This window comes from Eubalaena glacialis, chromosome 3 (genome assembly GCF_028564815.1).
Source record: "Eubalaena glacialis isolate mEubGla1 chromosome 3, mEubGla1.1.hap2.+ XY, whole genome shotgun sequence".
NCBI lineage: Eukaryota > Metazoa > Chordata > Mammalia > Artiodactyla > Balaenidae > Eubalaena > Eubalaena glacialis.
Window position 1 is genome coordinate 43,965,707 of NC_083718.1, and position 13,339 is coordinate 43,979,045.

The 13,339-nt window shown below is 48.0% G+C and overlaps 1 protein-coding gene across 1 annotated transcript in view; it reads right to left on the reverse strand.

Annotated features, from left to right (window-relative positions):
• The window catches only part of PACC1 (proton activated chloride channel 1), a 33,289-nt gene extending 22,249 nt beyond the window's left edge, over window positions 1-11,040 (reverse strand). Inside the window, exons 1-2 of the mRNA XM_061185574.1 lie at window positions 10,888-11,040; window positions 6,677-6,773 (exon numbers count right to left, since the gene is read on the reverse strand). Of these exons, the coding sequence (XP_061041557.1) occupies window positions 6,677-6,773; window positions 10,888-10,923 (133 nt within the window). The 5' untranslated portion in view covers window positions 10,924-11,040. The remainder of the gene's footprint in view (window positions 1-6,676; window positions 6,774-10,887) is intronic.
• Window positions 11,041-13,339: the final 2,299 nt, after the last annotated feature.

Below are 13,339 nucleotides of genomic sequence, written 5' to 3' on the forward strand. Positions count from 1 at the left end.
TCCACATAAGTTAATCCAAAAAAACCTTCTTGACCATATTTCCACACGCGATTCTCTAACGTAATGAAAACGTTCCGCTGTTTTTTTTTTTTAAGATTTATTATTTATTTATTTATTTATTTTTGGCTGCATCAGGTCTTAGTTGTGGCATGCGGGCTCTTCGTTGCAGCGCGCGGGCTTCTCTCTAGTTGTGGCGTGCGGGTTTTCTCTTCTCTAGTTGTGGCATGTAAGCTCCAGGGTGCGAGGCCTCTGTAGTTGTGGTGCACGGGTTCCAGAGCGCACGGGCTCTGTAGTTTGCAGCACGCAGGCTCTAGTTGAGGCACGCCAGCTCAGTAGTTGCAGCACACGGGTGTAGTTGTCCCGCAGCACGTGGGATCTTAGTTCCCTGACCAGGGATCGAACACGCATCCCCTGCATTGTAAGGCGGATTCTTTGCCACTGGACCATGAGGGAAGTCCCAAATGTTCCGTTTTTAAAACAAACTGTGACGGGCGATGAAAAGTGGATACTGTACAATAATGTGGAATGGAAGAGATCATGGGGCAAGCGAAATGAACCACCACCAACCATACCAAAGGCCGGTCTTCAGACAAATAAGGTGATGTTGTGTATACAGTGCGATTGGAAGGGAGTCCTCTATTATGAACTCCTTCTGGAAAACCAAACGAATAATTCCAACAACTACTGCTCCCAATTAGACCAACTGAAAGCAGAACTCGTGGAAAAGCATCTGGAATTAGTCAACAGAAAACACATAATCTTCCAACAGGATAACACAAGACGGCATGTTTCTTTGATGACCAAGCAAAAATTGTTACAGTTTGGCTGGGAAGTTCTGATTCATGTGCCATATTCACCAGACATTGCACCTTCGAATTTCCATTTATTTCGGTCTTTACAAAATTCTCTTAATGGAAAAATTTTCAATTCCCTGGAAGACTGTAAAAGGCACCTAGAACAGTTCCTTGCTCAAAAAGATAAAAAGTTTTGGGAATGTGGAATTATGAAGTTGCCTGAAAAATGGCAGAAGGTAGTGGCACAAAAGGGTGAATACATTGTTCAATAAAGTTCTTGGTGAAAATGAAAAATGTGTCTTTTATTTTTACTTAAAAACCGAAGGCATTTTCTGGCCAACCCAATACTTGCTCTTTCTATGGATTTACCTACTCTAGGCAAGTCACATAAATGGAATCATATAATATGTAACCTTTTGTGTCTGACTTCTTTCACTTCACATGTTTTCAAGATTCGTCCATGTTGTAGCATGTACCAGCTCTTCATTCCTTTTTATTGCACAATAATATTCCATTCTGTGAACATACTATTTTAATTATCCATTCATCAGTTGATGGACATTTGTGTTGTTTCTATGTTTTGTCTATTATGCGTAATGCTGCTATGAACATTCATTACAAGTTTTTGTGTGGACATAAGTTTTCATTTCTCTTGGGTATATACCTAGGAGTAGAACTGCTGGGTCATATGGTAACTCTATATTTAACCTTTTGAGGAACTGCTGTGACTATTTTTCACAGTAGCTGTACCATTTTACATTCCTACAAGCAACGTATGGGGGTTCTAATTTCTCTATATCCTCACCAAAACTTGTCAATCATCATCTTATTGATTGTAGCCATCCTTGCAGGTATGAAGTGGTATCTCACCGTGGTTTAGATTTGCCTTTCCCTGACGACTAATGATGTTGAGCATCTCTTCATGTGTTTATCGGTCATTTGGATATCTTCTTTGAAGAAACATTACTCAGATTCTTTGCCCATTTTTTAATTGGGTTGTCTTTTTATTATTGAGTGTAAGAGTTCTTTATATATTCTAAATACAAGTCCCTTATCAGATATATGATTTGAAAATTTCTCCCATCCTGTGGGCTATCTTTTCACTTTCTTGATAGTATCCTTTGATGCACAAAAGTTTTTCATTTCGATGAGGTCCAATTTACCTATTTTTCCTTTGGTTGCTTATCTTTGTCTATTCTATTAATATACAACTGTTTCCATGGAGAACTGATTGTAATGACTAACTGTTTTCCTCAATGTGATTACATCTCTGATGTAATAAACTGCTTATTCAATTAGCACGTCTGGTCTCATCTCTCCCTTTGAAAAGAATAATAAGTGGTTGTGCTTCCCCTGATAGAGAGGCAAGGAACAGACTGAGGCTTTTACCACATTATGGTAAGGAATTCTTTATCTCAGAGAGTAACACTGGGAACATAATCCTGGGCGCTAGTGCCTAACTCGAACCTCAGCTGCTAAATGCTCAGCAGCCTCATACCGTCTTCCTGTCTTGCTACTCTTAGTTCCAGGCCCTGCATTCAACTCCAGCTCCACCTCCTCTTCTGGCCTCCAAGTGTGGACATCCTCCGAGGCTCAGTCTCCATGGCCCTCTCCTGCTCATTCCACATTCTGTGTCCCTGGCTTTCTTCCAGGCCCCTAAACCACCCACTACGGGTCCTCTCTCCTGTCAATCCTATACCTCTCACTGCCTCTAGGCCATCTCTAACCAGGCACACCACATCAACTGAAGCGTGGTGTGTGCACCACAGATGAGCATCTTCTCTTCCAGCCACTTGCCCCTCCGGACTCTATCTCTGTATGGTATTAGTCTCCCACTCACCTGGCTTCAAACCTCAGAGTCTTCTTTGGTTCTTTCTTCACCCCTTCCCCCCACATCAAAGCAGCCTATCACATCAGCCTTCAGCCTTTGACGTGGCACAGTTGTCTCGCTTCACCTTAATCCAGGCCCACAACCTGCCACACTGATCTTCCTAACATGCCCACTTCACTCTTCTTACTGCTCTGCTCCAATCCCTTTAAGTACTGCCTGCCCCCTAGAGAAAGTCCAAACCCTGACACTCAAAACCACCCCCAGTCCGACCCAGCTGAGCTTTCCTACCTCACCTCCCTCTGCTTCTCCTACCAACCCTCTGCTCCAACCACTGTGCCACCCACCAATTCTGAAACACCCTATTGTCATTCCCATCTCTACGTGTTTGCGCACACACCCCTCCTCCCTGGCCAGCCCTTCTTTTTCACGCATATATCACCCTCCTTCAGATTCATCCCACTTCCTTCACCAACCAGCCCTCCTTTGTTCACTCCTGAAGCACCTGTCTCTAGCATTTCTTTGGCCCTCATTCATTCATTCAAGCTGGCTTACATGAGATGCCTTCCTGCTCCAAATCCCCACCTCCCTCTCCCGGGGTACCAATACACACTGAGCACCTACAGAGGGCCAGGCACTCTACCAGGCACTGGAGTTACAATGGGGGTAGGGAGGGGACAAACCTTTGTGCCTCACAAAACTCAGGGGCAGGGCCTAGGGGCTGACACAATTAACGAAAGAATTATAGTCAATAAATGGACACTCTCAGCTGTGCTAAATGCTACAAAGGAAAAGTACTGAATGCTAGAAAGCAGGTAACAGGGAGAAAAAGACCCCATTAGGTAGCTCAGGGCAGGCTGTGTAGAAGGAGGGCAAGTTCTTCTTTGGGTAACCTGCCTTCTCTCTCCACATGGCCTGAGTTCCCGGAAGTAGGCCATGCCTCACTCACCTTCTTCGTGGTTTTAGCATTGGGCATAAAGGTGAAGGAATCCATGAGTGACTCTGGTGGAGGAAGGGGAGGATTTTGTAACAAGAAAGCATCTCATCCAGGAACAACTGAGCCAGAGTCAGAATACGTTCAGAGACAGCCCTGGGTTCAATTTGAGCCCTGCTACTCATTAATTCTGAGCACAGTACTTAACCTCTCTGTGCCCCAGGTTTCTGTCTATAAACTAGGACTAACCGCCTCCCTCAGAGGGTGGCTGGGAAGATTACGGGATAAAGTATATAGAAAAAGCCCTACCCAGGCCTAGTAGAGGAAAGCACCTAATCAATGGTGGCTGCTGTCATTACCATTATTTTTATTATTCTTAGGGGACTCAGAGGCAGGAAATGAGCTCTGAAAGTTGTATACCAGGTCATCAAATTCGGGCCAAGTCACTACTGAGACCAGCCAAATGGGCTTCTGAGCACTGGATTGTCTATGGTCTAAACAGGAGATGCGCCCAGGAGAGTTTCCCCAAAAGCAGGGAAGGCTCTTTGCCAGCCAAAGGAACTACCCAAAATTTGCTCTGCCTGAGGTCTGGCTGCCTGCTCTGACTGATCTCAGGCTTTGAGGCCCCAGGAAGCTGAGGCAAAAGAGAGGCTGCCAAGGTCGAAGGTCATCATGGCCACTTCCTAATTTGCCTGGCATTTATCTATAAAAGGAAACACAACAGGAAACTTCATCTTTCCAAGTCTGGCCTCCCCTCCTCTTCCTGCTGTCACCATCTATTCTCTTCTGATTGGGGGCAAGAGGGCAGTGCAGGGTGCAGTAGGCAGAATAATGGCCCACAAAAGATGTCCACGTCCTAAATCTTGAAGCCTATAAATATGTCAAGTTACACGGCAAAGATGGGATCAAAGTTGCTAATCATCTGACCTTAAAACAGGGAAATTATTCTGGATTATCTGGATGGGCCCAATGTAATCACAAGGGCGCTTTAAACATGGAAGAGGGACGCAGAACGAGGAGATGTGAGAAAGACCTGAAGACAGAAGAAGAGACATGAGCCAAGGAAGGCAGGCAGCCTCGAGAAGCTGGAAAAGGCACTAAAATGGATTTTTTCCTGGAGACTCCAGATAGGAATTCGCCTGCCGACATCTTAATTTTAGCCCAGTGAGACCCATTTTGGACTTGTGATCTCCAGGACTATCAGATAATAAATCTGAGCTGTTTAAGTCACTAAGTTTGTGGTAACTTGTTACACACACAATAGAAACTAACATACAGCGCTTTCCAACAGTTCTCCCTGGGACCTTAGGGCTTCAGAGGCAATGCCTAGAGTGAGAGTGAGGGTAGTCATGCTACGACCTTTTACACATTGGGCTTTAATAGAAGGATGCTTAAGATATTTTTTAAAAATCACGGGTGCAGTAGAAAGAGTCTGGGGTCAGACAGAGCTTGATCCAGTCTGTCTGTTGACCAGCTACATGATCTTCCCACACTTCATTCAGCCTCTCTGAGCCTCAGGGCCTCATCTGGAATCATGAGGATGACAGCCTCCCAGGGTTGTTATGAGAATTAAATGGGCAATGGGGATGACAGAGCCTGGCAGTCAGTAAACATTAGCTGCCCTTCCTGCCTCCTTCCTTCTACAAAGTCCTCTCTAAGGATTAGGCACAATCACAGAATTTCCTATCCCATTCCCCTCCCCTACAAATACGGGAATCCAGAGGAGCAGAAGCCCACCTCCCTCAATCCACCCAAGAAGCTGGAGTCAGGCTGGGACCCCATTCATTCACTCACTCACTCAATGAATCCTTACTGCATGGCCAGGGCTGAATGGGGGGCAAAAGGGACTGTCTCCACCCTGGTGGAGTTTACGGTCTAGTAGAACAGACAGACATTAATCAAACAGTCAGGCAAACACATATACCATTCCATCAGCAACAGCTGCAAGGGAGAGATGTGTAGGCTACGAGTGACGGGGGAGGTGATCTAGCCAGGAGGTCAGAGAAGGCTTCGCAGGGAAAAAATGAGTGAGCTGAGAGCTGAAGAATGATTACACATTAACAAGGTGACAGACGGAAGAGAATTCCAGGCAGAGGAATAAAACTACAAAAAGGTGCAATGGTAGGAGGGAGGCCCAAAGTAAAAGAAGGCCAGCATGGCTGAGGGGCAGTGAATAAGGGGAAGTAGGGAAGGAAGGAAAAACGAATGACTTTCGGGTTCAACTGGGTGGTGATGGTACCATTCCTGGAAACAGGAGACACTGGAAGAGGGCGAAGCTGGCAGTGGGGAGACCATGAGGTCAATTCTGGACATGTGGAGTTCAGGGGACCTTTGGGACATCCTGGCAGAGCCACCATCTGGGAAACTGGATATACAGGATATGCGAACAGGTAACCTCTGGATCAGAGATATAACCACGGCAGTCACGTGTGAGCAAAGAGTGACTAAAGCAGGGGAGGCGGCCTGAGTGAGGTCACCTGCCAGAGACTGAGAGAAGGGGGCCTCTGAGAAACATTTAACACCCAAGAGCTGGAGGGTGACTGCAAAGGAGGCTGGAAGGAGTGACCTGAGAAGTAAAGTGTCACATCATGGAAGCTAAGGAGCAGAGCGTATCCAGGATGAAGAAGTGGTTGACAGTATCAAACATTCCTGCAAGGCTCTACAAGATGCCACCTTACTGATGGGACCACCCAGTTGGGCGACAAAACTGGAGAGGCCTGATGTCCGGGGATGAGGCCTATCGGATAATCGCCCAGAGTGCCCTGGGAAGCGACCCAGGTATTAGAGGCTCAACTGCTGACAGCGTCCCTGGGAAAAAGGAACACAAAAACAGAGACCCAAAGTTCTTGTCATTGTATCCAATGGCCTGGCCTCAGGATCTGGCTCAAACTACAGGACAGAAAAGAGCAGATGCCGGCTTGGACACATCCTCTGTCCCAAGGCTGGTTAAATATGTATAGCTCTAAAATGAGGGCAGTACTTGAGATCCGACACCAGGCAGGGGCTGCGCCTCTGACACAGGTCCCCAGCTGGCGAGGAGCCTGGACCGGGGCCTCCAGCTGCAGCAGTGGCTCAGCACCGTTTGCCGGCACTTCCACCCCCAGCGGTGAACCCACTTACCTGGTAAGATCCCTGGACCCTGGACTTTGACCGCCTCCTTTTCCCGCTCGTCCGCCTGCTCTGAGTTCTCAACCACCTGATCCAACTCCTCACTCAGCTAAAGGGAGAAACAAAGAGGGCAAGGAAGTCAGCTACATCAGCTTTGCTTTTCTGGACTAGACTAAGAAAGCAGAAGCTGTTTCTCACTTAACTGTCATCAAAAAAAAAAAAAAAGAAATCACATGATATAGGGTATGTTATACCAATTCTACAGATTAGCACACTGAAGCTCAGAAAATTCAAATAACTTCTATGTGTTAGTTTCCCAGGCTGCGGGAACAAAGCACCACAAACTGGGTGGCTTAAAGTAACAGGAATTTATTCCCTCACAGTTAGGGAGACTAGAAAGCTGAAATCAAGGCGATGGCAAGGTTGGTTCCTTCCAAGGGCTGTGAGGAAGAACCTTTTCCATGCCTCTCTTCCAGCTCCAGATAATGGCCAGCAACCCTTGGTGTTCCTTGCTTGTAGATGCATCCCATCTCCGATCTCTGCCTCCATCTTCACATGGAGTCTCTGTGTCTCCACATGGTCAATCTTCTTATAAGTACATCATTCATACTGGGTTAGGGCCCATTCTACTTCAGCATGACCGCGTCTTAACTAAATACATCTGCAATGACCCTATTTCCAAATAAGGTCACTTTCTGAGGTGCTGGGGGTTAGGACTTCAACATACATTTTTGGGGAAGACAATTCAACCCACAATACTTTCCATGGCCATAGAGCCAAGAGCAAAATCCAAGTTAGCCTAGTTCCAAAACCCATGCTCTTAATCACTTCCCAAAGAAGGAGGAAATGCAAGCTTAGAGTCTGCTGAGGGAGTAGAGGGAACAGAAGTTGGTGTCAGAGCTAAAGTCCACCAACTCAGGCTGCAAACGGCAGAACAAAGTGGGGAGGGCAGACCATCCAGAGACAGGTGCTGATCAGCAGCCTAATAGCAGGCAACCTCCACCTCATTTCATCAGAGTTCTCACCTGTCAAAGGGGGACAATGATACCATGATAACCTACAAGGTTCCACAGCATTAAGGAGAAAAGCAAGAAACACCAAGACCAGAGTTCAGAGGAGGACCTATCACTGGCTTGGGAGGTGAGGGAGGGGATAGACTTCCCAAGTATTTTCTTAGGCTCACAGTGTCAACACTTAAGGTCGCAGGACATCATTAAAAATTCATCTCTAAGAAACTTGAGTTAAAACAAAGCTCTTACGTATCTAATATTCTTCCATCTCCTTCTCCATGGCTCTGCTCCTGCCCTTCATTTATTTATTTATTTTTAACATCTTTACTGGCGTATAATTGCTTTACATTGTTGTGTTAATTTCTGCTATATAACAAAGTGAATCAGCCATATGTATACATATATCCTCATATCCCCTCCCTCTTGCATCTCCCTCCCACCCTCCTTATCCCACTCCTCTAGGTGGTCACAAAGCACCGAGCTGATCTCCCTGTGCTATGCAGCTGCTTCCCACCAGCTATCTATTTTACATTTGGTAGTGTATATATGTCCATGCCACTCTCTCACTTCGTCCCAGCTTACCGTTCCCCCTCCCGGTGTCCTCTAGTCCATTCTCTACGTCTGCGTCTTTATTGCTCCTTCCCTTTAGAATCAGGTAAAGCCCCTGGTTTAAAGCCCTAAAGCCCAAAAGAAAAGAAAACCAACACGTGAAAGATGGCTAGGAGGTTAGAGAAGACACCATGAAACGCAGGCCCACAGTGGGAAGGAACACAGATCAAGAGGTCCCCAGGGCTCTTTCCCTTTTGCTGGCCAAAGGGCAAGGAGGATGTTAGTCCTGGGAAGGCCCAGCGTTCTCTGATCCAAGCCTCGCACAGGTACAGCCTAACCCTAACACACTCCTAACCCAGTTCCCCTCCTGACTACCTGCAGCCATAATAAACCCACCTCCTTGCCCGGCCCTGGCCAAATTCTCAAATGCCCCATCCTGCAAAACCAAAATCTCCCCCCAGCAAAGAAACCTAACTCGGAGATAGGTCCACTCTCAGAATGACCCATACAAGACCTCCTGAAGGAGGTCTCCTTCTTCTGAAGAAGGTGAGAGACAGGGACTTCAGAACAGGCCACTAAAGAAAGTAAGGGGAGAGGTCCTTCCAGTGTCTTCCACCAACGGAAACTGAATCCACCCTTGGCCTTACCCCTGCAAGCAGGATAACTGCCTATATTTTAATAAACATTTTAGGAGCCCTGCTAGGTAAGGAGATAATGCAGTTTGCGTGTGAACGGTGAGGGACATGGTCCTGTAAACCAGGACCCCAAAGCTCCCCAGAAGCAGGAGCTGCCCACACCCCGTTAATAAGAACCAGCATTCACGGAGGGGTCACGACTGCCAGGCACTGAGCTGAGCACTTTCACAGACCAACTCATCTAATCCTCAGAGCCCTGTGAGATAGGGACTATCATTACCTTCATTTTGCAGATGAAGAAACTTGAGGCTCAGAGAAGTTAAGTAACTTGACAAAAGTCACACAAATGCAAGAGGCGAGGCAGGATAGGAATGCAAGCTTTTTGACTTAAAAGTCCTAGTATCTACCCACTGTGCTCTATTCCCTACAAACCTGAAAACTTTCAGAGTCAAGGAACTCAGACACAACTCATTTCCCAGGATTCCCCCACTGCCTCGGGTACAGAATCTAGGGGCCACAGAATCCATAGCACTGGTTAAAATCCATCAGGCTCCTTTTCGACAAAGGAAATGGTAGGAGAAATACAGAAGTTTGTCCCAAAGTCAGATTCTAGCCCAGATCCCACACTACAAAATGGCAAGCCTCAGGCAAATCTCATCTGTCTTCAACTTGGCTTCCCCTTCTACTACGGGGCTAAGGCATCTGCTTTATATACTCCACACAGTATCATTTACAAAGGGAGAAAGGTACATCAATATTGATCAGTATTGATCAAGACAGCAGCAGTTCACATGAGAAGGACTGGCAGAATGACAGACTTGTCTGGGAAGTGAGACCCCTATGGAGCATGTGAGATTTGAGATCCCTCCTTGCACAATGGGGGGAATTTTAACCAAAGGAGTTTGAGAAGCGGTTAAAGAAGAAGAAATGGTGTGAGCATAGGCATAGCAGGAGCACGTTTTTAATCGGTGAATTTCCAGTGTGGCCAGAACCTAGGTGGGTGAGGAGATGACGAAGGTAACAGAAGGTACGGCTGCAGGGCTGTGAAAGCTTCTAAGAAGTTTGGACTGTTCTGGGTAGACCAACAGCAGCATCAGGTGTATGTAAAAAGGAATGCTTGGGGATCAAGGCAGGGCCCCCGAAAGAATCTGCCCAGCATGGGAGACACCAAAGGGAGAGTTGGTTAGAGCAGACTTGGGGACACAAACCTGAGGATTGAGGATATGGAACTGCCTGAACTTGCCAAGGGAGGGGAGCACGGTGAGGGACACAGGGGAGGGAAGAGAACTAGAGATGACCAAGGTTTGGGACCCTAGAGGAGGAGAAGGAGAGCAGTTCACTAGTGTCAGTAAGAGTCAGCAAGAGGAGGTGGTCTGAGGGAAGAGCTGGAACCGCAGCCTGCAGCTCAGGACAGACAAGAAGGAGACAAAGAACTGGAAAGTGAGAGTTACAGTCGTGGGAGGAGGTTAAAGTGGAGAGAGAAACGGAACGGGGCGAGAAGCAGCTCTGTCGGTGAAAGCACATTTTCAAAGTTGGTTGGCCATCAAAACGAGCTGTAATTATCGCTATCGTTAGCAGCTGCAGGGGCCACGAGGCCTTGGGCGTGGAGGGGGCTGATGCCCACGCGCCTCTGCCCAGCTGGGAGGAAGGCGCGGGTGCTTCCACTTGTTGCAAAGAACCTCGGCGTGGGGGGCGGGGGGGGGGTGGTGGAGTCCGCCCGGCGGACCGCGCTGCTGCCTGGGTCGGACGAGGCTTTAATCATTCACCTGATGGTTAAGGGTCGAGACTCCGGGGCCCCGGCTCCATCCTTCTGCCAAGCGAAGGCAGCATCCGGAGGAGGCTCGGCGTCCCGCTTCCTTCCTGCTCCGCCGCAGCTCAGCACGCGGGGACCCCTCCTCCGAAGCACTCACCGCTACTCGGAGGCGGGTTCTGCCCGCCCGGACGCCCCCCACAGCCCAGCCGCCCGGACCCCCGGGACCGGCTCTGCCTCACAGGAAAATTTGCTTTCGCCCCCGCCCCTGCCTTGTACCTCTTGGTAGGATGTGGAGAGCTCCTGGCGGATCATGGCACTGACCGGACCCAAGGCAAACCTGAGCCCGCTGCGATCCCCGGGAAGCAGCTAGGCGAGCACCGCGACTGCAGCGCCGAGATCTGCCGGCTCTCCGAGGCGAAACCGGTTCGCAGGAGCGGCTTCGAGACAAGGCGGGGCGGACTCGGCGCATGCGCCTCGCCCCCGCCGCCGCTGGAGCCGCGAAAGGGTTGCTGGGAAATGTAGTTCTGGGCGTGAGGGCCCCACTCAGCCTTCCCGGGGTAGCGAAGCCTTTGAGTTACGCAGAGCCAGGCTTAATCCGCACGTTTGACGCACGTGCTTTCCTCTTTTCTTACTTCCTCTCTTTATTGGAGGGGGAAGGACGGAGAAAATGAGTGGAAAGTGGAACAAGGGGGCCAAGTCAGACAGGTAGGAGATCCTAATCTATAATTGAAAGAGGAAGCTTGGCCTTGTAGTTTATAACCATAGTAAATATCTGGAGAGCACTTTATATGTTACGAAGCACGTTCATGCCCATTATGCCTTTCATCCTGCGAGGAACCCTGTAAAGAGGGCATTTTTCTCTCTGTTTTACAGATGAGGAAACTGAGGTACCTTGTTTCAGAAGGGATGGGGAGAAAGCCATGAACAAGTGAAGATTATTTAATCCAGGAACAGACGACAGAATCCAAGTTCTTTCCATTATTCCTGGGGCAGACACTTGGAGTCAGGACCTCTAGATTCTTGTCCTGGCTCTGCCCCTCTCCCACAGGTCTTGTAATACTCTGAGCCATCCTCTGTTCAACTTAGAATGCAACTGCTAAACCCTGCCCTGCTTCACAGGTCCTTATTTGAGCCAAAACAGGTCATGCAGCAAAACCCAAAGGTGCTGTTCACAGTAGCAAAAGCCTCCTGCCGTGAATGGGGTGGAAAATTGGGTGTTTGCCCTGTGGCAGGGTGGACCCACATCGTCCCCTCTTCCCGCTGCCTGAACAGCTGTTCTGTGTGGCTGCCCTGGGCTGCTTAGTAGTGAAGCAGATAGAGGTTGCCTATGCCTTGGTGAATGCTGCTCTGTGTTCCGGGCAGCTGCAACTCTGCAAACCTCTGCACTCAGGGCCTCTTCCCTCCTCAGTGGCAACCACAGTAGCACCAACCACATCAGAGCAGGCTGGACCTTCAGAGTGTTGGTACTGGGAGGCCTCCACCACCTCTTCTGACCACCCTACCCCAGCCCAGACCCTCTGCTCTCACATCTATTAAATGGGACAATATATATAGCACCTAACACATAGTAGGCATTCAGCAAATGTTTGTTAAATTTATGAATGGAACACTTATTCCATCCATTGCAGTTAACAATTGCTTACCAAAACAAATGAACAACAACAAACAACTCATTAAATTACTTACTGCTTTACTACAAGGGAGGTTGATAGAACAAGTCACACAATCATAGAAATTTAGAACTAGAAGGAACCAGAGAAATCTAGTCCAGCCCTATCATTCCTCTCTACTCTTTGTTGGTATGACCAAACTGGAAAATTATGGGCTCCCACATTTGAAGGAGATACTGACAAATACAACATCTGACATGGTTTAACAAATACAATGTGCCAGGCACTGCGATAGAGACATGAATAGGGTACTCCAAGGTCCTTGCCCTTGTGACTCTTCCATGCTAAAGTCGAGAAACAGACCTTGAACATGTTAATAGAATTTTCTGTACTTGCTGTCCCCAAGTCCTCTCCTCCCATTTCCACGTGAGCACACACCAATCAGGCTTTTATGTTCTCCACTCCACTGAAACAGTGCTTATTAAGGTTACAAATGACCTCTGTGTTGTCAAATCAGATGGCCATTTCCCCATCCTCCTCTCTCTTGATCTATCAGCAGCCCTGGACTCAGGTCATCCTCCCTCTTCCTTGTACACTTTCCTCCCCTGGCTTCAGGACACCACACGCTCCCACTTTGCTTCCCACCTCACTTGCTGCTCCTTCTCCAGTCTCCTTTGCTGGTTTCTTCTCATCCCCTCAACTCTACAGAGTGGCCTTCCTCAAGCTAGGTCTTTGATCTTTCTACTCACTCCCTAGGGACTAATAGAGTGGTCTCCTCTAGTCTCATGGCTTGAATTACCATCTATATCCTAAGGATTCCCGTTATGGGTTGAATTTTGTTCCCCAAAAAGATATGTTGAAGTCCCAACCCCTGGTACCTCAGAATGTGACCTTCCTTGGAAATAGAATTGTGGCAGATGTCATTAGTTAAGATGAGGTCACACTAAGCAAGGTGATCCCTTCGTCTATTATAACCTGTGAATTTACAGGAAGATGGAAGACGATAGGAAGGTAGACACACAGGGTGAATGCCCTGTGATGACAGAAGCAGAGATTGCAGTGATGCAGCTGTAGGCCACTCACTTCCTCACCATCTTCAGGTCTTTCTTGCAACATCA